The sequence below is a fragment of the Myxocyprinus asiaticus genome, chromosome 50 (genome assembly GCF_019703515.2).
Source record: "Myxocyprinus asiaticus isolate MX2 ecotype Aquarium Trade chromosome 50, UBuf_Myxa_2, whole genome shotgun sequence".
Lineage (NCBI taxonomy): Eukaryota > Metazoa > Chordata > Actinopteri > Cypriniformes > Catostomidae > Myxocyprinus > Myxocyprinus asiaticus.
The window spans coordinates 10,005,900-10,033,458 of NC_059393.1; the positions used below are offsets into that span (position 1 = coordinate 10,005,900).

Genomic DNA, 27,559 nt, shown 5'->3' on the forward strand with positions numbered 1-27,559 from the left:
AATGTGCTTTGATTAATGGCATTAAGATGCCATTATAGTAATACATTGATACATGATTAATTTTTTACGCCGACATCACCCAGGGAAAGAGCCGCAGGTGAGCCGAACCTGCACACACTCCCTTCAATTTTTAAGCAGGCACTCAGTGCTAATTCAAATAGACATGAAACAATAACTAAAGCGCTTCGGGTGTTTGTAGGATTTCCACGTATGATTAAAATACTTGAGCAGCATTATCACAACATCCTTTCTCGTATGCATTTTAATAGCAAAGTTATTCCTTTTATAGTGATTTTAGTAATTAGTAATTTTTTTTATTTTGTATTATTAAGTAAAGGACCCTGATGAAAATTAACCATGGTTTTACTATAATACTATTGAAGTAACCATGACTGCCGTCACCATGGTTTTCTGAGCAGAAATCATTGTTTTGATACATCTAGCCATGGATTTATAACAGTAATACTGTAGTTTCTATATAGTAACCATGATTTTACTATATATTGTATCCATGAGAGTAACCATGTTTATACTGTGGTTACTATGATTTTACTACAGATAACATGGTTAAACTATGGTTATTGTTGTAAAACAATGATTGTTATTTAAGGGCAAACCTGTTTAAGTGTTTACTAAATAGATTATTCTTTGGTTTTGGCAGTAATATTTAATTTTTTTTGAACAAAGCAAATACAGAACCGTACCGAAACCATGACCCTTAAACTGTGATATAAACCGAATCGTGAGAAATTCGAATGGTTACACCCCTAAAATATATAATTTGTTTGATCACTTCTTTATTTTAATTGCTTTGTTTTGTTTGGAGTGCTATTTGAATTTAGAAATGTATTTGATTTTAAGTTTTTCATTTTTTAAATGTATTACATTTTAAAAGCAAAATCACTAAAGTAAGAATATTCACCGATCCCTCAGGCAGGGGGTTGCCGATGTAATTGGATATTGCGAGAGAGAGAGAGAAGGACAACAAAATTCCTGACCAGTAGATAATGCACAGATGAAGTAGGTTTTTGCCAAAGAGATGTTGCCCTTCACAACTGTTGTAAAGCCATCTTTCAAAAAGTTGAACAGCACATTTTAATTGCACTTAAATTTTTTCCAGTTTCATTTGAATTTTTAGTTAAATTAAATAATAAAGTTCAAAATTTGAAATCAAGGTGTCTTGCTTTATTGTGTAGGCTTAACCCTAACCCTGCTTAAAAAAAATTACACCATAGTACCACCTAGCTTCCAACCAGTAATACCGATGTTCGTCAGTTTGAACGCGTTTGAACGGTTTCTCACAGGCTGACGATATAACTAGGGAGAAGATTGCCCAACCCTATACAGTATACATGCACGGCTAATCCAGATACAAGGAAAACATTATTAGAAGTAAAAAGTACATTTCTAACAAAGTTGTTTCCAAGTCTTCATTGAATTATTGTTAGAAATGATGCATTAATACAGATTTGATGCTGTCAGGTTTTGACTGAGAAATAGATCTGTAATTAAAATTATACTTTACTATTAAATAACTGCTTATGATTTCTATGCAGATATATCCACCACACAGAAAAAAAAAAAAAACCTAATTGCTTATTTTTGCTTATTTCGGTGAGGCAAGTGGTTTGTTTTGGGGCTTGTTTTTCCAGACCATGTTGCTTCTTTCTCTTGCGAGATCTGGCAACATTGCAATTGGTATTTCACCCACTCATTAGCGCAGAGTACTGTCATTTTAAAAAGTACGTAATTAACCGTTATTTTATTTTGTTCAAACCGGGTTACCTTTTGGAAAGGAGGCTGCAGAACTTCTGAACCAGAACGAGAAAATTCTGTTTTTGCTCTGAACAAACCGAAATGAAAACCATTGTGTTTTTAGTCCCTGGTTACACATCCTACAAATGGGACAGGATGTTCTACTTGGTCATCCAACAACCAAGTAATGAGTTTAATATATTAAGCTGTGGTGCTTTTAAAAGGATGAATTGAAGGATGCAACTTTTTGTAATGTTTAAGCGTGCTGACAGCACACAGTAAATTTGTGTAGTTACTATTGGGTCTTAAATCATCCTCATTATTTAAAGCATTGCTTGAGTACAAATTCACAGCATTCAACAATAAATGTCAATTTCAGTCATAATTGAACTTTAAGCAGCCTACTTTAAGCAATGCTCCCATTATTATGCATAGTCCACAGGTTCATTTGTGAGATTTTGTGGACAGATTAAAGGACAGTATTTTTTTGGGGTCTGTTGCCGATTCTTTGTATTGGGGTGTCTGACAGACAACGGATCACTTTAACTGTTGCGGAAGACAAAACTGTTGTATGCCGTAAACTACATGTTGTGCATCACAATAATCTTACAGTTTTGCAGTTCTGAAGCGACTCCAAGCACTCCAGTTTCATTAAAGTGCATTTTGCGTCCGGTACGCAGAAAAGCAGTGTTACGCCCCTTATTATATACCTTCTATTTATTTATTGTGTAGTTAGCCGATTTCCTTTTGTATGGCTGCGCTTAGAGTTCATATATCCATAAAAAAACGCATCCACTTACACATTCAATTGTGATATGATATGCCTTTTTTGCCTCCGTGCTGTTGCATAAAAGGAAAATTAGCAAATAATCGTAAAACCGGCCATGATTTTTTTTTTTTTCTCAGACTGTAATCTAACCGTCAAAATCTCACACCGCAGCATCCCTACTCTGGATGAATTTAGTTTGGTTTGTTTTGGACTGGTGCATCTGAAGTGGTACTGGGTGATTATTATTTATTTATTTTTTTCCAATGTTTATTTTGTTTTTTTTTTCTGATTAATTCAAATTTAAATTGACGATTTTTTTTTTAATCGTGGAATCGAGGTTTTGCATAAAACAGCAGATGCTGTAGTTGAATACACTGTCAATCTACCAATGGCTGAATATAAAAGAGAAACAAATGTTCACAGCACTTGGCTTGATGCCACCCTCAATCTGACAAGCTGAACATGTGGAAATATGCATGGCTGTGCGCTCCAACGTAGCGTAGGTTAACAACACGGAGACCGATATAAAAGCTGGTAATATTTCCAGTATGAATGTACAGTGTGATTGTAGGTAGACTTCGTCCATCATGCATGTTTACATCGGCTTCATCAAACAATAACTTTGTGTAAGTCATGAAGCACTCAGCTACATTCTCTGAGATGTCAACAGAAATGTATGTGTTAGAACATACATGACTGTTATGGGTGTTTCATATCAAATTATATAATGGATAGGCTATAAATGGGAGAATCATTCACATCTCCTTTTACCATGATGATTGAGGTAATGCTAAGTATTGCTTTGTTCTGTGACTTGTTTCATATGTAACTGCATTTATAGCCAAGATTTAGGAAGCGAAGCGATCATTTTGACAAACAACGATATTTCATTTTGCTGCTCTGCTCAGTGTGTACCACTAGAGGGCGCCGCGTGCTAACAGCACTGACTGACGTCATTATTTTAAACTGAGCTTTTTGCTGCTTGCGTTTTCAACTACACTGAAATGTTTCTGATATCTGGACTCTGTCTGCAGGTGTTTATGGTTATACATACACATTGATTGATTTACTAAAAATGCTTTCTAGATAAACATGACTTTCTAGATACTGATTTCTAGACCACTTTCTGGATGGACCTGATTTAGATAAAAAAAAATAATACCTAAATTGGCTTTGAGGTATTTTTTGGTATTCTTACTTTATACTATTATTTCTGAACATCAGTGTTATTTTAAATAAGTTACATTTTATTTTACTTTTGTCAACAGCGTAACTTTCTGTGTATTACACTTTTTGTGCATTTCTGTAACACACCTTTGTTTTCTATAATGAAAAAAACACTTAGATTTTTCTAACCAGGTTGCCTTGCATTCTAATAAGGAACATGTTATTTGAATCATTTGGAGTTACTTTTTTGAAAAATACTTTTAAATGTAGGAGAATCGAAAATCGTGTGACGTGCTCTTCAACAGCAAATTAATGCAGCTGGCCTTGTGCTGTGGCCCGCATTACGATGTTACCAAGCCCAGATAACGCCCATATTCCTCTGTACAACATGACTGATATATTTTTGTGGTTTGATATTAATGAAGTTACAGTACAGTTTAGGGCTGTGTGGCAGGGTGGAGGGCGGGGCCGGGTCGTGATTCCACACACCCAGCCCCTAAAGGCTGATTAAGCCAGAGAGGGATAAAGCCAACCGGAGACGGCAGTGCAACAAAGAGAGTGTTACGGACAGCTGCCCGAAACTTATGTGTGTGTTTTGTCTTTTTGGTTCAGTTTATAATTAAACTATTATTTATATTATCAAACCGGTTCTCGCGCCTCCTTTCCATTGAGGGTGTTACAGGCTGCAACTAACAATTATTTTGATAATCGGTTAATCTAACTATTATTAGAACAATTATTAGACTATTCTGCAATTTATTGCAACGGTTAATTAGCTCTTAACCGATTGTTCAGCTTGTGCCCTGACTTGAAAGGTTGTATTAAATGTGCTTACTAACAATAAAGAGGACAAAACCATCTTATAAAAATACCTCTAAATGACATTCATTTAATTAAAGGAAGTTTAATTCAGTAAAGAAATTCACTGCAATAAATCCTGTTATCGTCAAGTGTTTTTGTCTTGTTTTCCATTTTAAAACTGTCTAAAAATCCTTAAAACAAGATAAATTTACCTGAGAAGCAACTTCGACTTGCTTTAAGAGAATGTCTCTTAAATATAAGTGTATTTTATATATGTGTATTTTTTCACAAGATATACTTATATTCCAGATCTATTCTCTAAAAGCAAGTCTAAATATCTTCTATGCTGCTTCTCAGTTGAATGCATTTTTTTTATTTATTTTTGTATGTAAAAGATATTTATATTGGAAAACAAGCCAAAATATAAACAAATAGCTGCATCTATCTGCATTAAGCATGCGCGCTCGAGGGATGAGTGTCCCCGTGACAGAGTGTGCATCAGCCGGTTGCAGTTTCAATCTCTCCTCCTTAGATCGCAACTCATAGAAGAGGCACTGACCGCACAGAGAAATGCCCATTTCTGAGTTAATTACATGATCTGCTTTCGTATTATTTGAAGTTTAAAGAAGCTATAAAGCATTAAATATAACTGCATTAAAGATGTAATGCCGGGGTGTTTCCTTTAAAGACGCTCGACACGCACGTTTTGCTCCAGCTCCACTTATTCCACAATATGAGTGCTTCTGTATTTATTTGTTTTTGCATTATAATTCCCTCATACTTTGCGATCTGCAGTGCTGCTCTCACGCGTCATCATTACAGTTTAATGTGATCTCATGTTATGTTAAATGAGATCAAACGACTATTCAACAAAGAAAACGTTATCGAAAACAGACTAATCGTTTCAGCCCTAGTACAGTTGTTTTGTGATTAGGTTTGATCGCCGCTTTGATCTAATGAAAGTGCAGACATGTTAATGTCTTTATGTGCTGGCGTAACCTGGTGCAAGCACGTTGGCTGTGAGCTTGTTTTGGTGACAGGCATGATGGTTCCCACAGTTCATCATGCCTCAGTTTCCCCTCTGAATAACCTCTTTGATCGAAACATGCACATGGCAAACTTGATTCTAGATGTTTGTACATTTAGGAGACACACTTGTCAGGATTGCACAAGTTCTGCAACCCTGAAACATTCATGACTATCGATTTGATCTCTTACCTGTTCGTTCTTCTCACTACCTTTCCATTTCCTTTTTTTTTTTTTTTTTCTCTGCATGGAATAGTAGGCTCTCATTTATAGTGCATTCAGAAAGTATTCAGACCCCTTCATTTTTTAAATGTTATGTTGCAGCCTTATGCTAAAATGCTTTAAATTATTTTGTTTTTTTCCACATCATTCTACACTCCATACGCAAAAATCAGATTTTTGATAACTTTGCAAATTTATTAAAAAAGAATTGCACTGAAATATCACATTTACGTAAGTATTCAGACCCTTAACACAGTACTTAGTTGAAGCACCTTTGGCAGCAATTACATCCTCAGGTGTTTTTTGGGTAAGATGTGACAAGCTGTGCACACCTGGATTTTCTGCCATTCTTCTCTGCAGGTCTTCTCGAGTTCTGGATGGGGGCCGTCAGTGGACAGCCATTTTCAGGTCTCTCCAGAGATGTTAGATTGGGTTCAAGTCTGGGCTCTGGCTGGACCACTCATTCACAGAGTTGTCCCTAAGCCACTCTTGCGTTGTCTGGCTGTGTGCTTTGGGTCATTGTCCTGTTGGAAAGTGAACCTTCGGCCTAGTCTGAGGTTCTGAGTGCTCTGGACCAGGTTTTCATTAAGGATATCTTCGTATTTTGCTGCGTTCTGCTTTCCTTTAACCCTGACCAGTCCCTGCCACTGAAAAACACGCCCACAGCATGATGCTACCAAAAGACATGATGCTTGGAATTGAGGTCAATCAGTCTTTGTTTCATCAGACCAGAGAATCTTGTTTCTCACAGTCTGAGAGTCCTTTAGGTGCTTTTTTGTGTCTTGCACTGAGCAGAGGCTTCAGGCTGGCCACTCTGCCATAAAGCCCAGATTGATAGAATGTTGCAGTGATGGTTGTCCTCCTGCCAGTTTCTCCCATCTCCTCACATGATCTCCTGAGCTCAACCAGAGTGACCATTGGGTTCTTGGTCACCTCTCTAACCAAGGTCCTTCTCCCCGATTGCTCAGTTTGGCCAGGCGGTCAGCTCTAGGAAGAGTCCTGCTTGTTCCAAACTTCTTCCATTTCTTCCATTGTGCTTTTGGGAACCTTTAATGCAGCCAAAAAAAAAATAATTTGTAGCCTGCCCCAGATCTGTGCCTCGACACAATCCTGTCTCTGAGCTCTGCAGGCAGTTCCTTTGACCTCATGGCTTGGTTTTTGCTCCTATATGCTTTTTCAGCTGTGAGACCTATAGACAGGTTTGTGCCTTTCCAAATCATTTCCATTTAATTGAATTTGCCACAGGTGGACTCCAATCAAAGTGTAGAAACATCTCAGATGATCCCTAGAAATGGGAAGCGCCTGAACTAAATTTCAAGTGTCATAGCAAAGGATCTGAATACTTATGTCAGTGTGATGTTTCTCTTTATTTTTAATAAATTTGTACAAATATCAGAAATCAGGTTTTTGCTTTGTCATTATGGGGTATGGAATGTAGATTGATGTGGAAAAAAACCAAACAGTTTAAAGCATTTTAGCATAAGGTTGCAACATAACAAAATGTGAAAAAATGAAGGTGTCTGAACACTTTCTAAATGCACTGTAAAAGCAAACAAACTGAAGGCCGATTTGATTCCAGTGTGTTTTGTTTTTTGTTTTTTTTTTTACTTTAAATTAGGTAAGCTCCAGAAAATCCCTTAAAAAGGTGAACTACACACTCCGAGTTTGGCAGGGACTGTCCGCATAGGAATACACACAAATGCTATGCCCACTTCCCTCTGGATGCCTGGCAACTGTCGCTATGGAAATGAGTCAAAGAAGTTCTTTGGCTCAAACTCTCAAGACCTGCGGTGCATGCTAGCATGCCAGTGAGGTGGGAAGTTAAAGTACTTAATGGAGCACACGGATTGTCCAAACACTGGCAGCACAGGCTACTTTGAAAAAACAAAATTATTTAGACACTAAAGCCACATTTGAAAATTGATGCATTTTATTGCATCAGATAACAAAATATGAAGCCAAGTGGCTTCTGCAGTATGCTTAACTTCATTTTTCTGTGCCATGTTTTTTGTTTTTACCAACTGGTAAAAGTATAGTAGAGTAACCAAATGTGTTGACATTTGCTCGTCAAGTGTGTTTTGTGCTTGCTATCTCATGCTTGATATTTTGTTACCTTCTGAATGACTTACGCATTTACATTCATACATTAAGTGTGGCGATTTCGCATTTTGAGCTCAAATCTGTGAAGAACGTGTAGCTGTGCATGCCCCAGCTCACATCCTAGCAGTTATTCTTACAAGTAAGACGAGTGTTTGTGTAATTATACAGTAAAAATTAACCATCATCATAACTGAGACAATGTCAGTGGAGACTCTTTCCTGTCATTATCTGCAGCATGTTTCCATGAACTGTAAATGCCCATTATCTTGAGGGAGACTGCCTTTTTGTCAAGGAGCAGCTGAACGACCTCTTTGCTTCGGGGAGAGTTGTATTTTCTGTAATAAAGCAATTCTACATTTATGATATTAAATGCTGCCAGGAGATGTCCCAGAATAAGTGCAATGGCTATTATAATGAGGGCTCATTCATGTGAATAAGCCGTTTCCATCACTTTAATGCACATTTGAACTAATGCGAAACTCTAGAAAATCCACTTCCTCCTAACGCATAAGTTTATGCAAATTTTTAATTTATTTGCATATCAAGCGCTTCCATTCAGGATTTCATATGCATTTTCAAAATGCGCATAAAAATAATTGGATGGAAACGCAGCTAGTAACTTTACACAAGTAACAGAGTTTAACCAGAGTTGACAGTGTTTTTAATTTGATGCGAACAAAAAAAAGCTTTGAGAAATAGAGGTTTGATCATACTGTTGTGCACCTGGGTGTCAATTGCAGGGATGTGCAAAACTACGTATTTAAAAAAAAAAAAAAAAAAAAAGACATCATTTTGGCAACCCATTGACTTGTCAGTTAAACTGTATTAAAGAGGCCCTGTATAATTAGGCTGGTTTTGTGTTGATCTGACCCTGATCAGATTCTTAAGCCGCTTTTTCACTGCATCTGACAAACGATAGATGATAGACCAGAAGTAATTTCTGATGAGGAGTTGCACAGGGCTGCACTGAGTTCTGACCATCTGGGAATGCAGAATTTATCGATCCGAATTGAGCTTTGGATGCGTTTTAATTGAGCTTGAACAACCAGACAGTGTGCAACCGCCCAACCAGATGAGATGTAAAAAGTATTATCACAAAGAAAGAAATGTCAAAGTTTTTTTTATTTTTTTTTTTATCCTAAACTTTATTCTAAATTAATGCTGATTTGGTAGATTGGGCAGTTATTAATGAAGTAGTCCGAAATTATTATATACATAAATATATTACAAAAGGCATTTATAATTAAATGTGTGGAACATAACATACTAATCAAAACTTGAGAAAAAACTCAAAAGAAGAATTCTAAAACTAGGCAACCTCAATAAATGACTTGACCACAGTGACCCATCCCTAGTTGATTATACAGACACTGAAACATTGAAAGTATGGCTTTCCACAAATGTTCAGCGTACTTATAAAAAATGAGATGCAAGACCTTAAGACCATATCCCTAAAAGTTTGTTTATAACTTTAGATCTTCTGCTGTTTGGCTTCCTCCAGCTCTTTTAGATTGAGTGGTGTAGGCCTCTGGGTTAATAGACTTAAAAGAATGTTCCAGGTTCAGTACAGGTAAAGCTTAATTGACAGCATTTGTGACATAATATTGATGACCACAAAACACAATTTAGACTTAATTTTACCCCTCCTTTTCTTTAAAAAAAAAAAAAAAAAAAGCAAAAATCTGGGTTACAGTGAGGCACTTACAATGTAAGTGAATGGGGGACAATTTCTGAACATTAAAATACTCAGTTTTTCAAAAGTATAGCCACAAGATGTAAACAAAATGCATGTAAATGTGATTTTAGTGTGATAAAATCACTTGCTAAACTTTTCTGTGTAAAGTTATCTCCAATTTTACAGCTTCATTGACGACGTAATGTCAACAAACACTAAAACCCTAAAATGGTTGTAAAAATTACAACTTAAACTACTTTGCAGCTTAAATAATACATAGTTGAGAATTAATGTGTGTAAATTATAAGTTTCAAAAATTGCCCCTATTCACTTTCATTGTCCACATTCATTTCCATTGTAAGTGCCTCACTGTAACTTCAATTTTATCTTTTTATTTTTTTTAATTTATAAAGAAAAGGAGGGATGTTGAAATTAATTTTGTGGTAATCAACATTGACACAAAAAGCTGTTGATTGTGCTTAACTTGTATTGAACCCATAACATTCCTTTAACTAGTTGTGTTGTCGAATTTCAAGCGGAAAAAAAACTGTGCATGTGAATGTTTAAACGTGCTAAGTGTTACCAAAGCGTGAGAGGATTAAAGCTCTCCGTGTCACATGCCATGTCTATCTCTCATCAGTGTGAGACATCTCTAATCTCTCTCTCTCTCTCTCTCTCTCTCTCTCTCTCTCTCTCTCTCTCTCTCTCTCTCTCTCTCTCTCTCTCTCTCTCTCTCTCTCTCAGGCATTTAGGGATGAGCTGGAGGGTCTGATCCAGGAACAGATGAACAAGGGGAATAACCCCGCAGGACTGCTTGCTCTGCGGCAGATTGCAGACTTCATGTCCAGCTCCGTGGCCGGATTCTCCACCTCCCCCCTCAGTGAGTATCGGCATAGAGCGACTCATCTCTAGGGCAACAGACTGCAACATTCCTCAAGTCATCCAAAGTCCCAGATGCCCTACTCTTCCACCTGTTCATAGTTATACAGGTTGCTAAATAATAGCTGTTCCCATAAAACAGACACTGAGAGAGGAAATATGACCAGCCAGCTCAGGAAAGCCTTTGCATTCTTTTATCTCACTTTTTCCTCCCTTATCACCCCATCCAGCCCTTTACACGTGTCTGTTTTCTCTGTGCTATGCAGAACTAATCAGTGAAACTTCAGTGAACCCCTTTAGTAACAATGTGCTCAAACTCTAAACCACATCGGAGAGTCTCTAGATCCACAGGTCAAGGGCTTTAAAGAGCCAGCCTTAAGAAAAAAAGGCTTCTCGTAAATTAAATTGAAAAAACTCTCCAAAATGGTTGGCCAAGGTTACGATCAGCAGTAATATCTGACAACACTGGTATCATAAATTGTGCAAAAAAAATTATCATCAAAATTGTCACAAATGCTGTCAGTTGAGCTTAACTTGTATTGAACCCAGAATATTTCTTAAAGAATGCAATTCCAATTTACAAAAAATCTAACTCCTCAATCCAACATCTGCAGGGAGATCATCAACATCACAGCCTTCATACCTGATGACATAAATCCCAAGGATGTTTCTTCAAAAGCAATCTGAAGGCTGGAAAATTGACATTCTGTAAAAGAACAAGCTACATTGTTATACACATCAAGCTATTATTTCTGTAATTTCACACAACAAGAAATGTTCAAGCAACTATACCCTGTACTCTTGATGAGGTTGTCTGGATCCTCATTTTGGTAGTCAAATAGAATTTGAGGATACACTCCCTCTTAACATCAATGCAGTCACACCGAGGATAAGACAATTTTCAACATGCACCTATAACAAAATACATTTAGAAATAGTTCACCCAGGGTTCCTGCATATCCTTAAGTCTTAAATATCTTAAATGATACAACAAAAGTCTTAATTTAAGACTTCTTTCAATACAAATTTGGGAGAGGAAAGACAGAAATCGTGATATGACCTAATGGGATTATCAAACTTCAAAAGAATACAATTTAATTAAATACATCTGCTGCATCCTTCAAAATGAAAACATGGCACTGTTGTATTTTCTCCAAGCACATGGGGGCTTGTGAGGGTTTCCAGCTGTTGCAGAGGCATTGTTTTATTGTAGGTCCCGCCTCCTGTGTTCAGATTGGCTACTAAGAGCTACTTACAAGCAGTCTGCGATTGGGCAGTTGAGAAGTCATTCATATCACCTTAGTAATCATAAAAAGAGGAACATCATATCATATAAGTTGCAGAAAAACAAACAGCCACTAAATTTTAATTTTAAATGGCTAACATTAGACTAGACAGAACTATCACATGCATTTAAATCGGCTGTTTGAAGCTGTGTCGGTTATTATTATTATTATGGGGACAATGTAACATCACAGCTTCCAGTGTATGAACGTGTGTTTTTACTCTTTTCTGTCCTATACAACCGATAGACCTATTTTCTATACAGTATATTTCATACAGCTCAATATACGGCATGTAACATCATTTGTCACTTCTTTTCTATAACTTCAGAATAGAAGTGGTTTAATGAAGCGATATGATAGGTGTGGTTGAGAAACAGATCAATATTTAAGTCTTTTTTTTTTTGTTTTTTTTTTTTTACTAAAATGAAAGTCAGTGTTTAGATTTACAGTAGAAAAAGGACTTAAAGAGGCCCCATTATGCCTATTGGGATTTTACCTTTCCTTTAGTGTGCAATATAGCTGTTTGTGTATATAAAAGGTCTGCAAAGTTACAAAGCACAAAGTCCATGCCAAAGGGAGTTACTCTCTCCCACAGAAAACACGGCTCCTGAAACGCCCTGTTTGCAGTCCAGCCATTACTTCCGTGACTTAGCTATGTCACTATGTAACACATTTTCATAAGGGCTACTTCGGTTATGGTAAGGGGCTTTACATTTCTGACACGTGCTCTAAGCGGTTGACCAGTCACAACAGACTGGGCCAGCTGACCAATCAGAACAGACTGGGCTTTAAAGAGACAGGAGCTAAAACGGAGCATTTCAGACAGGGTGTGAAAAGAGGTGCTGCAGCACTGTACAGAATGAGAATTATTTTTATTTATTAATTTTTTTTTTTTTTACATTAAAGCATGTAAACCTATTCTAGTAGACCTCCAAAATAAAATTATGAACCTGTAAATGAGCATAATAAGGGCCCTTTAAATATTTATCTGTTTTTAGGAATATGGTAAGAAATAATTGAAGATTTTATATTTCTTGGCTTACAGAGAAGTGAGAAATACACTGTCAAATGTGCATAAGTAAATAATTGTATTTAGAACCCCAGTGAGCAAGCCGAAGGCGACTGGCAAGGAACACAAAACTCCATAAGATGTTGGGTAACAGAGAAAAATAACATTGGGAGAACTTTTCATGCAAACTGTGCTCTGTTTCAGACTAAACTGCCAGTGTGAAAGCCTCCTTAGTCAGCTGGAACTCTAGTATGAGTTCTGAAACATTTAGCCGGCTGGAGCTCTAGAATGAGTTCTGAAACATTTAGCCGGCTGGAGCTCTAGAATGAGTTCTGAAACATTTAGCCGGCTGGAGCTCTAGAATGAGTTCTGAAACATTAGCCGGCTGGAGCTCTAGAATGAGTTCTGAAACATTTAGCCGGCTGGAGCTCTAGAATGAGTTCTGAAACATTTAGCCGGCTGGAGCTCTAGAATGAGTTCTGAAACGGTCTCCTTGAGCTCTAGAATGAGTTCTGAATCATTAGTCGACTGGAGCTCTAGAATGAGTTCTGAAACAGTCTGCTGGAGCTCTAGAATGAGTTCTGAATCATTAGTTGACTGGAGCTCTTGAATGAGTTCTGAAACATTTAGCCGGCTGGAGCTCTAGAATGAGTTCTGAAACGGTCTCCTTGAGCTCTAGAATGAGTTCTGAATCATTAGTCGACTGGAGCTCTAGAATGAGTTCTGAAACAGTCTGCTGGAGCTCTAGAATGAGTTCTGAATCATTAGTTGACTGGAGCTCTTGAATGAGTTCTGAAACATTTAGCTGGCTGGAGCTCTAGAATGAGTTCTGAAACATTTAGTCGGCTGGAGTTCTAGAATGAGTTATGGAATGTTCAATTAGCTGGCATAATAGAATATATGCAGCGCTTTAGCTGCAGTTCCAAAAGTGATTTATTCTAGCTGTGAGAGCTGACTGTTTTAATTTTATTGCTGTTTAAATTTATTATTGGTTTGGATTTGCTTATATCAGAATCCAGGTTATAAATAAGCCACAGTAAATTGATTACAGGAATGTTGTTTTCCAGTATTTAGCTGTATAAACCACATAAACCAAAGAAGAACATTTGATTAGATTTAGGCACATAGAAGATGTGTACTCCTAAATACTCCTGGGGTAATTATGAGTTCATCAGGACTCCATAATTAGAGTATGAGTTGGATTGATATCGAAGAGTACATTTTCACCACAGTTTGGGACTCATATTTGCATGAGCAATACTGAAATGTTACATTTTAACTTGTTAGCTAAGAGAAATTTGAAAGACAAACCAATAGTGGAGATGATGTAAGCCAATAGCAAGTTATTTATTCTTCAATTTTGGTCTCCTCTTCATTGTTTCTCTGTTTTCTCAGGTTTGGGCATGGTGACCCCAATAAACGACATGTTCAGTATGGAGTCCACTTCTATGGTGAAGGGAGAGAAACAGACCCGCTGTAAACTGGCCAGCCTGTACAGACTAGTGGACCTGTTCAGTTGGGCCCACTTCGCAAGCTGTTACATTACAGTAAGGCACAGCTTTCTGTATTGACACTTAAATACTCCATGAAATGGTTTGAGCACAGTTTTGTATCCTATGTTGACGTATTATGTTTCTATACACTGGATACGCTCTTGAGAGTAAGTTTCGTCATCAACATTTTGTTCCGTTTTCCTGGAAGGAAATACTGTAAATTTAAAGTGTTTATCTGCTAAAAGCTTTTTTTTAGTAGTGCACTGTTATATTCCTCAAGATGGCATTAAAAGCTAATAGACATGGAGTAAAAGCCACAAAACTCCCATTTTGATTTCATGGGGTCTTTTAATATTAATAATACATTTTATTTGTTGATAAGTATTATTTTTGTGTGTTAATTTTAACAGTGTGAAATCTAGTAGTGCTAGATTTGCTGGAATGCTTGTTGAGGAGAAAAACTTAAACACTTGTTTGTGTGTGTAGGTTCGTGTCAGTAAGGAGCAGGATCATATCCTCATCATCCCCAGAGGACTGTCCTTCGCTGAGGCCTCCGCGTCAAATCTGGTAAACAAACTGCTTGTCTTGCATTATCACAGCAGAGCCTGATAGAAGTTCTGGGAACAGCTCTAACATCACGCCACAAGGCTGCCGGGGTCACTTTAAGCAATGGCCTTAGTCTGATCATACATTCCAGTCAGACTGAAAATAGAATTGATTTGGGCTTTTATCATTTCAGTTACAGATTATCTTGGTTAAATGTTAAATCAATTATTACTTTTTTAATTGTTATTTTAAGACTTTGATTATGCTTTGCTGGCATTTCATCATCTGAGTGGTGTATGGGCTTGTTTAACCATAAATGGGACAATATTGCCCATTGCCTAATAGTAGGTGTGTTTCTGTTTTGTTTGCATGTTTGTGGTCTTTTATGAGTGCTCTTGGGGTTTGGAGTCCGATCTGTGCCATGCACGGAGGGAAAATATTGGCAAGGTCACTGACAAGGTTTTTGTTACGTGTATTGATGTTGGGCAATTTTATTTCCGTTCCAATACTGCTGTAGTAATAACTACAAAACCATTTGAGCTGTAAACTTTAGACAATGACGACAGTCGGAGATATATTTTTCATATATATTTTCAATAATTCAAAGATCAGAGAGTACTTATACTGTCACTATGTAGGGCAGTATTATTTCTGCTATGTGAAAACATGGATGGAATCACTGAATCCAGTCATAAAAATTGCATTGGCTATAAAATGTGAAATTTCACAGAATTTGACATATTTTGGAATGAAAATGAATGTTTGAATGCATAATTAACTTAAAATCTCAATATGTCCAAGTGTGATGATTAAACTGCAAGGCGCTGCGATTTAATTAAATAGTGTGAAGCTGACCACTCTTCCTCTGAAAAGATCATATTTAAAGCAATTAAATAATAATAATTAAAGCAATATCTCACATCTGTAATGTTCTGTTGTGCAGCACTTCATTTGATGATAAATATCTCCAGTGTTGCTTTGGATTGTTCTGTGAGGATTTTGTAGAGAAGCACTTAATTTGGTAAAGAATGCAATGTTATGTTGAAAAAGTTAATTAAAAAGCACCTATTATGGTTTTTAAATGTGCCTAATTTTGTTTTAAAGGTTTCATACAATAGATTTACATGCATCCAAGGTCAAAAACACTTTTAATTTGCTCATTTAAATTGCAGCATTACCTTTTTATTCCCAATGTCAAAAACGACTCGTTCAATGATCCGTTCTAAAGGATTCATTCTAAACTCCTCCTTTCAGAGAGCCTGCTCTGCTCTGATTGGTCAGATGTCCCAGTCTGTTGTGATTGGTCTACCGCTTAGTTTAGTGTTTCAGGGCAGGTCAAAGCTGTTCGCGAGCAGCCAATGAAGACCAGAGGCGGGTTTTTTGTTACCAAATTATATAGGTTAGTACAGGAAGTCTGGAAATACTAACGACTCATTTCAGGTGTTCAGAATCGGTTTTTTCTTTTGGGAGTCAATGGCTGTGTCTCATTTGGAAAGCTGCATCCTCCGGAGGTTGCATTTGTCAACTGCATACGTCATCGAGGCTGTCTTGTTTCAGAAAAGTGAGTAGGACTCTTCGAATGCGACCTGCTTTCATGGGAATTTGGAGGATGCATGAGGTGTATCCTTTGTGGGCTTTCACAATCCACAGTTCTTTGCTTCAACGGAAATGTCTAAAAAAAATTACGGCAATTTGCCCATAAATATGATGTTCAAACGCAAGGAATGTTAATTCCCAAGTTGAAGTACCTCAGTAGATGGGTGCAGAGTATATAATATGGATAATTATATTAATTTATAACTAAAATAAAGTATTAGACTAAAAGTACACCTGTAAAATCTTTTCTCTTCTTTTCTCTTTACATCATTATAACTCTCCTAAAATGTACCTCATGCATTCCCTTCTAAAGGGACTTTGTTCCCTTCTAACTCAAAGCACTCACGCTTGTTTAAGAGTGCTTTCATAGCAACCTTGTTACCTTCCATTTCCGTTCGTCCTACGAAGGCCATCTCGTTTAATTGAGACTTGTTTAAGGAGGACACTCGGTATAATGCAGCCTTCAAAGGAGGCGACCTCTGGAGGATGCATTCTTCCAAATGAGATATAGCCAATAACTCCATTTGTCGTGCACTTTGATTTTTGAAACTTTGCAGACTTTTTTACATTCACAAACAGCTATATAACACACTACATGAAAGGTAATATTTGAAAAACCATAATAGGTGCTCTTTAAAATAATTCTATATTTCATAACATTTTTAACAGATTAATTAATATGCCTCAGACTAGGCATAATGGTTAGAATAAAAATTCTAACTGAATAAATGAGATCAGTGAGCTCATGAATATCATGACAGACTTGAATCTTTTAGACATATGTGATCTTTACACTTACACATTAATATTTATGAAATAGAACAATGTGTAAAAAATCTTACTACTTAGCAGCTCTTCAGCATAAAACTGATCTAAACGGTACGTTTTCTAGTGTGTCACCCAGTGTCACTGCAATGCAAGGTTACAAAATATAAGTTACAACACATACTTAGTATATAGGCTAAATGTCAATTATTTTCAGTTTGTGAAAATTATTTTTATTAACATTTTTTTATATATATATATATATATATATATATATATATATATATATATATATATATATATATATATATATATAAAACATGTGTGTATATATGTATGTGGCTGTCAAATGATAGCAATATTTAATAACGATTAACCCAAGATTTCTCAGCAGAACATTGCCCAGAGCATCACACTGCCTTCACCATCTTCTTCCCATGGTGCAGCCTGCTGCCATCTCTTCCCCAGGTAAATGACACATACGCACCCGGCCATCCACATGATCTAAAAGAAAACGTGATTCATCAGACCAGGCCTCCTCCTCCCATTGCTCCATGGTCCAGTTCTGACACTCACGTGCCCATTGTAGGCGCTTTCGGCGGTGGACAGGGATCAGCATGGGCACTCTGACCAGTCTGTGGCTAGGCAGCCCCATACGCAGCAAGCTGCGATGCACTGTGTGTTCTGATATCTTTCTATCATGGCCAGCATAAAGTTTTTCAGCAATTTGTGCTACAGTAACTCTTCTGTGGGATCGGACCTGACAAGCAAGCCTTCGCTCCCCACGCGCAACAGTGAGCCTTGGGCGCCCATGACCCTGTCGCTGGTTCATCGGTTGTCCTTCCTTGGACCACTTTTGGTAGGTACCAACCACTGCATACTGGGAACACCTCACAAGAACTGCCGTTTTGGAGATGCTCTGACCCAGTCGTCTATCCATCACAATTTGGCCCTTGTCAAAGTTGCTCAGATCCTTACACTTGCCCATTTTTCCTGCTTCCAACACATGAAATTCAAGAACTGACTGTTCACTTGCTGCCTAATATATCCCACCCCTTGACAGGTGCCATTGTAACGAGATAAATGTTATTCACTTCACCTGTCAGTGGTTTTAATGTTGTGGCTGATCAGTGTATTATCTCAAATTATGCAGTTTAACAAATCAACATGTAAAAAAATAGTATGTGCAATATAATATCATATTTATTGATTTAAATACATGGATTTGGTATTTTCTAAAAAGCTAAAATGTGGCAAATTATGAGAAACGAATAAAATACAATTAGTACAGTTTTTGTTTTCATAATGTACCTAGTCAGAAAATCTCCTGTATTATTAAAATCATTAGCTGGGAGAGAATTTCTTTCATATGTAAGCAAAGTAGACATTATGACAGAAATGTACCCAAATTAATCGATATCAAATTAATCAGAAATTGGAATCAAATCGAGAGTGTGTGATTCCAAATTGAATCAGGAAATCTGTATCAATACCCAGCCCTAAACTTAAGTGAAACCTTATAAAAAGCTGGTGCAACCCTACCCAGGTTCTTAAAGGTGTATTCGGGGTTCAATAGAAGTTATGCTTAATGGACAACATTTGTGGCAAAATGTTGATAACCACAACAAATAATTTCAACTCGTCTCCTTGTTTTTTTTTTTTTTTTAAAAAGGAAAACTCGAGGTTACAGTGAGGCACTTACAATGGAAGTGAATGGGGCAAATTTTTGCAGGGATTTAAGGATTGTGAAGATTAAAATTTTATAAAAGCACTTATATTTTTTTTTTAAACTTGTGTTTTTTGAGCTTTCCAGTTGTTTAAATAGTTGTTTTTAAGGTCTCTTTTGGGTTTATGGCAACACAATTTTAAAATTGGATATAACTTTACACAAAAGATGTTACTGAGCAATTTTATCACAGTAAAATCATACAAACTGAAATCATGTTAACACACATTGTTTGCGTTTTGTGGCTATACTTTTGAAACAGTGAGTACTTTAATGTTTATGGATTGGCCCCATTCACTTCCATTGTAAGTGCCCCACTGTATGGAGAATGTGTGTGTGTGTGTGTGTGTGAGAGACGAGTCTACATACATTTTTAAGGTAATCAACATTATGCCACAAATGATGTCAGTTGAGCTTAACTTGTTTTGAACATGGAATATTCCTTTTAATGTAAGCAGTGACATCAGATGAACCATCAAGGCAGAGATTTTAATTTATCTTGTTTGTAGAAGCATAAGGTCTAGTGATTTATAACTTTTGTTTTATCAAAATTTAGCAGCAGAGACTTACTTGTCATCCAGTCTTTAATGTCTTGAATACAACTGGACATCTTTGAAAGCTATGAAATTTTATCTGGTCTAGAAGAACTACTGTAAAGTGAAGTCAAGTCATATTTATTTGTATAGCGCTTTTCACAGCACACATAGTTTCAATGCACCTTTACTGAATATTATGCTATAACAAAAAACTATGCTATTTAAGTCCTCATGCGTTTATAATGAAGAACGAGATAAGGCATGCCTTAATGTAAATTTTATGCCCCCTGTGAGCAAGCCAAAGACGACAAGAACAACAGAGGCCCAAGACTGAACCTTATGTTTTTAGATCTGATGTCTGGTCATTTATGCAAACAAGGTGGTAACCATCCGACATGTAGGATCTAAACCAGTCTACCTGCCCATGAGCCAAGCAATACTTGTTCAGGAAAAACATCCTGGTCAGATGACATAAGTACAGTGCTGTGAAGTCCTGTCCTGATTTCTTCTATTTTTGTGTATTTTTCATACTAAATTGTTTTAGATCTTCAAAGAAGATATAACATGAAACAAAAGCAACCTGAGGAAACACAAAATACAGTTTTCAAATATATATTTTTTAATATCCAACACCTACACTGATCAGCCACGACATTAAAACCACTGACAGGTGAAGTGAATAACATTTATTATCTCATTACAATGGCACCTGTCAAGGGGTGGGATATATTTGGCAGCAAGTGAACAGTCAGATCTTGAATTTCATGTGTTGGAAGCAGGAAAAATGGGCAAGCGTGAGGGCCTGAGCGACTTTGACAAGGGCCAAATTGTGATGGCTAGAAGACTGGGTCAGAGCATCTCCAAAACGGCAGTTCTTGTGGGGTGTTCCCTGTATGCAGTGGTTAGTCCCTACTAAAAGGGGTCCAAGGAAGGACAACCGGTGAACCGATGACAGGGTCATTGGCGCCCAAGGGTCATTGAGTGTGGGGAGCGAAGGCTAGCCCATCTGGTCCGATCCCACAGAAGAGCTACTATAGCATAAATTGCTGAAAAACTTAATGCTGGCCATGATCGAAAGGTGTCAGAACACAGGGCATGTGAGCATCAGAACTGGACACTGGAGGAATGGAAGAAGGTGGCCTGGTTTGATGAATCACGCTTTCTTTTAGATCATGTGGACGGCCGGGTGCATGTGCATCATTGACATGGGGTAGTGATGGCAGCAGGATGCACCATTGGAAGAAGGCGGGCAGGCAGTGGCAGTGTGATGCTCTAGGCAATGTTCTGCTGGGAAAACCTGGGTCTTGGCATTCATGTGGATGTTACTTTGACATGTACCACCTAAAGATTGTTGCAGACCATGTACACCCCTTCATGGCAACGGTGTTCCCTGATGACAGTGGCCTCTTTTAGCAGGATAATGCGCCCTGCCACACTGCAAAAAAATTGTTCAGGAATGGTTTGAGGAACAAAGAGTTCAAGGTGTTGATTTGGCTTCCAAATTCCCCAGATCTGATTGAGCATCTATGGGATGTGCTGGACCAAAAAGTCCGATCCATGGAGGCCCTACCTCGCAACTTACAGGACTTCAAGGATCTGCCAGATACCACAGGACACCATCAGAGGTCTTGTGGAGTCCATTCCTCAAAGGGCCAGAGCTGTTTTGCGGCACGATGGGGATATACATGATATTAGGCAGGTGGCTTTAATGTTGAGGCTGAGCGTTGTATATCACGCGTGGAAAAACTAACTGCCCTCTTAAACTTAACAGCTTCTTGTGCCACCTTTAGCAGCAACAACTGCAACCAAATGCTTCTGATAACTGGAGATCAGTCTTTCACAACACTGTGGTGGAATTTTGGCCCACTCTTCTTTGTGGAACTGCTTTAGTTCAGCCACACTGGAGGGTTTTCGAGCATGAACTGCACATTTAAGGTCCTGCCACACCATCTCATTTGGGTTCTAGTCAGGACTTTGACAAGGCCACTCCAAATCTTTAATTTTGCTTCTTTTGAGCCATTCAGAGGTAGACTTCTCCTATGCTTTGGATCATTGTCTTGCTGCATAATCCACTTGCGCTTGAGCTTCAACTCACGGACTGATGACCGGATGTTCTCCTTTAGTATTTTCTGGTAGAGAGCAGAATTCATGTTTCCCTCAGTTACTGCAAGTTGCCCTGGCCCAGAAGCAGCAAAGCATCCCCACACCATCACACTACCACCACCATGCTTGACCATAGGTATGATGTTCTTTTTGTGGAAATGTGTTTGATTTACACCAGATGTAACAGGACCCCTGTCTTCCAAATAGTTCCACTTTTGACTCATATGTCCACAGAGCATTCTCCCAAAAGGTTTGATCATCATCAAGGAGTTTTGGCAAAATTCAGACAAGCCTTAATGTTATTCTTGGTTAGCAGTGGTTTTCACTTCGCCACTCTTCCATGGATGCCATTTTTGACCAGTGTCATTATGATGGTGAAGACATGAACAGTGACCTTTATTGATGCGGAGAGGCCTGCAGTTCCTTGGATGTTGTCCTTGACTTTATGTGTTCCTGGATGAGTCTTCGCTGTGCTCTTGGAGGAATTTTGGAAGGTTGGCCATTTCTGAGAATGTTCACTACTGTGCCAAGTTTTCTCCATTTGGAGGTAATGGCTCTCACTGTGGTTCTTTGGAGTCCCAGAGCCTTTGAAATAGCTTTATAACCCTTCCCAGACTGATGTATTTCAATCAACATTTTCCTCATTTCTGGAATTTCTTTCACCCTTGGCATAGTGTGCTTCTGGATGAGACATTTTAGCCAACTTCATGCTGTTGAAAAAGTTCTATTTAGGTGTTGATTTGATTGAACTGACTTGGCAGTAATCAGGCCTGGGTGTGTCTAGTCCAGCTGAACCCCATTATGAATGCAGTTTCATAGATTTGGGGATTTAGTAACTAAATTTAGGCCCAGTTGGTGTTGGATAACTTTTTTGCTTTAATAAATACAATTATCATTTAAAACTTTATTGTGTGTTTACTCAGATTGCCTTTGTTTCATTTTAGATTTAGGTTGAATTTTTGATACTATTTAGTTTGAGAGATACACAAAAGCAGAAGAAATCAGGATGGGGAGTGTGACGAGGAGGAGGGCTGGGCCGTGAGGATACATGCCCTGCGCTGAGTTGCCTAATCAGTGGGAGGAAGATAAGGGAAGAGCCGGGGACGCCAGAGAGAGAGAGACACATGTGGCTGCTCTGTGTGTGTGTTTGTTGCTGTGTTTTCAGTTTGATGTTCTGTTTGATTAAAGTTTTGTTTGTTACTATGGTTCCCGCATCATCCTCTCCCGAACTGTTACAGGAGCAAATACTTTTTCCACGGCACTTTAGATCATTTGTAGTTCTGAAATCTAATTTAATGGCTCTTAAACTATCACCACTTGCAGAGAGTGTGTTTCTGGGCTTAGATGTGCGACCGCAGAGTGAATATTAGTTGCTTCAATTCTGTTCGTCACGTCTTGTTGAGGTTTAACTTTTTTCTCACCTGCCGGTGTAATAATGAGTTTTGACACGCTGCTCGTGGTGGCTGCTGTTTTGACATATTCCTTGCCAATCAGGTGATTAATACTGGAATGAATATGTGAAGCACATTTTTCCTAATGCTTGCAGCATGTATGACTCCATAAATAAAGTTTAAAATGCCTGAGGCACTCAGCACTCATTTCTGCATTTGACATGCACTCTTGTTCTGGATAATGCTGCTTCTAATGCTGTCCTATGTTGTTTAGGGTACATTCACAGCCATTGCCATGACAAATACATTTTTCTCAGTAAAAAAAGAACTAATTTTCTTATCTTATTTCATGTTTGTGTCCATGAATGTAGACATTTTGAATGTGGCCAAGTTTTTGGTCTTGGCCTGTTGGTCTTGTATAAGCTTAAATAGGTGCATTTTGACCTTTTTCATGGATCAAAGCCAGTACAGGTTTGTCCAGTTCCTTCTCTTTTCTGTTTATTGTTTGCGTATGTGTGGGCTCATATGTTTTAGAGCACTAGAGTGAGATAAAGACAGGTCTGTTTTGCGTAGTCTGAACATACAGGGAGTTTTTACCGTGTGTGTGAAGGAGATATCTCGTTGCTGACAAAGACAGACCTCCCTGTTCTTTGCTTCTGTGGGTGTGGCAGCAGGGTTAGCTGCCTGCTGAAATGAGGGCAGCGATCTAGGTCATAGTTTTATTAAACATGTAAAAGATCCATCTCTTTTACTCTCAAAGTCAGTATGCTCTTACTCCCTAAAAAGTGTGGAACGGGACACGTTTTATCCAAAATCCAAGTTTAATGCTTAAGATTAGAGGTTTTTTCAAATCCCTAACCCTAAGTAAGTGTGAGCAATAGTAAGTGTTGTTGGCCTTAGCAAACACCACTAATTCACATGACGTAATGTTGCATAAAATTTAACTTGATGAAGTAACACTTCTAAACTGTTTCAAATGCACATGTAGCAGTAATCTGCAACTTGTGGTCATTTCTGAGCACTATTTGTCTCTGTCCATAGCATGGTCTGTTACATAAATTTGTGACCCAGCTTAAAAATCAATGGTGCTGGATGGTCCTTTATTTGACATGTAATGACAACAAATGTATTTGTTGCACTGTTTTGCTGCAAAAGTGACAGACGGGACAACCAACAGAAATCGAAACCACACACAAGCATGTGATTTAAGATAAAAGATTAACTCCATTCTTATCCCTTTATTACCTCATAAACTGGTTCAAAATGACCAGCTTTATAAACTATGATGAACTCTCTTGCCAAATTTAAAAAAAATGAATATCTGGCTGTGTTAATTGTTTAACTTTTGCCACAATTGAAATCTCTTAAGCATAGCTTGGTCTTGTTTCAGTACTTTAGCAAAGTTTGGTGGGGTGTTTCTTCAACTTTTAGCACTGAGGACTTTGAGAAAATACAATTCGATTTTTTACATTCCCACCAGTGTATTTAATTTGTCTACTTGCAATGTCCAACAGTGTATTTACATGCATCACAGCATATTTGTAATTTTTTCTGAAAATCATAGAAGGCATAATCGCATAATACAACAAATGTCAGTATAGAAGTGGCCCAACTTCCTGTGGACGTGGCAATTTAATAGTCAAATTATTTTGGGTGGTCACACTACACTTCGTGCTCCATCAAACGCATCCAAATGGGGGAGTCCGAAAATGCAAGCTCATGCAAAGAATTTTCATACAACTCTGTGCAGTTTTGTGAACTGTGAATATGGATGACAAGAGGACATGTGGAAGAAGATCGAAGGACCAAAAGAAGATCAAAACGTCACACACTGACATCTTGGCTCAGTTCAAAGTTTTCACTTTTAAAAGCTTTTTTTTAGTTGTTGTAGATTATACAGTATATTTTAAAAAAATGTATGTGATTATTATTTGTGAAGTGACTAAAATCAGAAGCTCTTCTGCGTGACATCATATTCTGGTCTTCGTCTGAAAAAATGGTGTGTGCTCAAAGCATAGTGTGACCGCCCCTCTTACCATTGAGGAAAGAAGTCCTGCAAAAGAATGATTGGAAGTTTGTTTGTCAAATTGGCTTGTTAACAGAGCAGCTGTACAGTGTTTATTTTGGGCTGGTAGTTATGTGAGGCACGGCATCGACAGGAATGTGATGGGCATGCTGGGTGATCTGTTACAGGACCAACATGTGATGAAACTCAATATTCAATCAGCTCTAGATGAATTATACATGCATCAGCACCTTCATGAACACTCGATCACAGAAAGAACTATTGATCTGGTGTTCTGTCTTGCGCTTTTTCAATTAGTTTTACAAACACCAATGATTGATAAATACTTCATAAACATAAATAAATGAGTGCATGTGAATTTTAAATATCAAAAATGTTCTCATGTTTATAGACTTGTTGCAGTCCCTTGGATGTAAACTTTGAGGTTTGTCAAGGTAAGCAGGAACAGAGACTAATTAAAAAAAAAAAACTATCTAGTCATCCAGCAGTTCTCCATTCATCTGTGGGGATGTTTCCCTCCTAATTAGGTTCAGAATGTCAAGGTAAATGTTGAGTGGAAATGCAGGATATGGGAAAGAAGGGAATGAAGACATAGTTTTGTAATGTCACCTTGATTTCATTATGAAGGTCTGTGTACTAGTTTGCTCAAAGTAATTACTATGGCTGCATTAAGTTTACAAATACTTGACTTGAGGTCAACCGATATGGGTTTTTCAATGGCCGATACCGATATCTAGAGAGCAGGATGGCCGATATAAGTGCTGATTTACAAAATACAGTTTAACAACAGCAAATCAGATATACACACAATTTCAAAAGTGAAACAACAATTATTTTATGCAATTCTTACTCAAATTTGGTAAAGTAGATTTTGGAACTGACAAAAGGGAAAGTACACTTCTTTTATCAGCCAAGCAAATGCAGGTAATTGCCCAATGTCGAAAATTGCAAAATGGACAAATATTGGTTGATTAATAGGCCTGGCCGATGTATCAGTCTATCACACATTTTTACATGTGAAAGGCTGTTTAATCATTAGGTTTTTGAAATCATCTTCATTCCAAATCTGGTGACAGTCTGACAATCATCTCTAGTCATAAACTACAATTTGCCACTGTATACATTTCTCTCTCTTTTTCTCTAGGTGAAAGTGAATATTATCGGTGATGTCGTCGATCAGGGTTCCACCAACCTGAAGATTGACCCTGCTGGATTCAGCCCTCATGCTGCCATCTACTCTATGAGACCTGACGTGCGCTGCATTGTTCACATACGCACACCGGTTACTGCTGCTGTAAGCATCCACCCACTACAGCCTGGGAAATTTAGTTGGATATACACAGCCACTCTATAGCTGGGTTTCCATCCAGAATGTTTTTAATTTTTATTTATATTTTATTTTTTTTATTTTTTCCCCAATTTGGAATTCCCAATGCGCTCTAAATCCTCATGGTGGCATAGTGACTCGCCTCAATCCGGGTGGTGGAGGACGAATCTCAGTTGCTTCCGCGTCTGAGACGGCAATCTGCGCATCTTATCACGTGGTTTGTTGAGCGCATTACCGGGGACATAGCACGTGTGGAGGCTTCACGCTATTCTCCGCGGCATCCACGCACAACTCGCCACATACCCCACCAAGAGCAAGAACCACATTATAGTGACCATGAGGAGGTTACCCCATGTGACTCTGCCCTCCCTAGCAATCGGGGCAATTTGGTTGCTTAGGAGTCATGGCTGGAGTCACGCAACTCCAGGGGTGGTAGTCAGCATCTTTACTCGCTGAGCTACCCAGGCCCCCTATGTTTCGCATTTAAGCGCATTTCTAAAAATTATACTTAAGAAAATACTAATTGTTGCGTGTTTCCATCCACTGCATAATGCGCATTATCATGAAGGAGCCGCCTCGTCATGATGGAGCAGCTGAATGACCTCTCCCTGTTTGGGGACAGTTTTATTTGCAAGATTGGAGCAAGTATCTCATGTTATTAAATGCATCCATGAGCCACAGCAGAATAAGTGTAATATCTGATATAATGTGGGCTGAAATAGCTGCGATGCCCACACACCACCAGTCTCCGCATATCCGCATATAAAGCCCCATATATCTCACCAAACACAATTTATTTAATGCCGCTTATACACAACATGGAGTGTGCATGAAACATGTAATATGATCATGAATAGTGTTAGGTTTGTCACTAACACAGTTACATTTTAAAATACAGTTGTGTCCAAAAGTTTGCATACCCTGGCAGAGATTGTGAAATTTTGGCATGATTTTGACCGATCATGCAAAAAAACTGTTTTATTTAAGGATCGTGATCATATGAAGCCATTTATTATCACATAGATGTTTGGCTCCTTTTTAAATCATAATGATAACAGAAATCACCCAAATGGCCCTGATCAAAAGTTTACATACCCTTGAATGTTTGGCCTTGTTACAGACACACAAGGTAACACAAGGGTAATTTCTCACACCTGTGGCTTTTTAAATTGCAATCTCTTGATACCAAGCCAAAGTCAGGTAGACCAAGAAAGATTTCAACCACAACTGCCAGAAGAATTGTTCGGGATACAAAGAAAAACCCACAGGTAACCTCAGGTGAAATACAGGCTGCTCTGGAAAAAGATGGTGTGGTTGTTTCAAGGAGCACAATATGACTATACTTGAACAAAAATGAGCTG

At 38.0% G+C, this 27,559-nt stretch overlaps 1 protein-coding gene across 4 annotated transcripts in view; it reads left to right on the forward strand.

Moving 5' to 3' along the window:
- add3a (adducin 3 (gamma) a) overlaps positions 1 to 27,559 on the forward strand; it is a 160,650-nt gene that overhangs the window by 115,141 nt on the left and 17,950 nt on the right. For all 4 annotated transcript variants that reach the window (XM_051694867.1, XM_051694870.1, XM_051694869.1 and 1 more), the window contains 4 exons: positions 10,260 to 10,395; positions 14,085 to 14,236; positions 14,669 to 14,749; positions 26,016 to 26,165. In XM_051694867.1, coding sequence (XP_051550827.1) covers positions 10,260 to 10,395; positions 14,085 to 14,236; positions 14,669 to 14,749; positions 26,016 to 26,165 — 519 coding nt within the window. The remainder of the gene's footprint in view (positions 1 to 10,259; positions 10,396 to 14,084; positions 14,237 to 14,668; positions 14,750 to 26,015; positions 26,166 to 27,559) is intronic.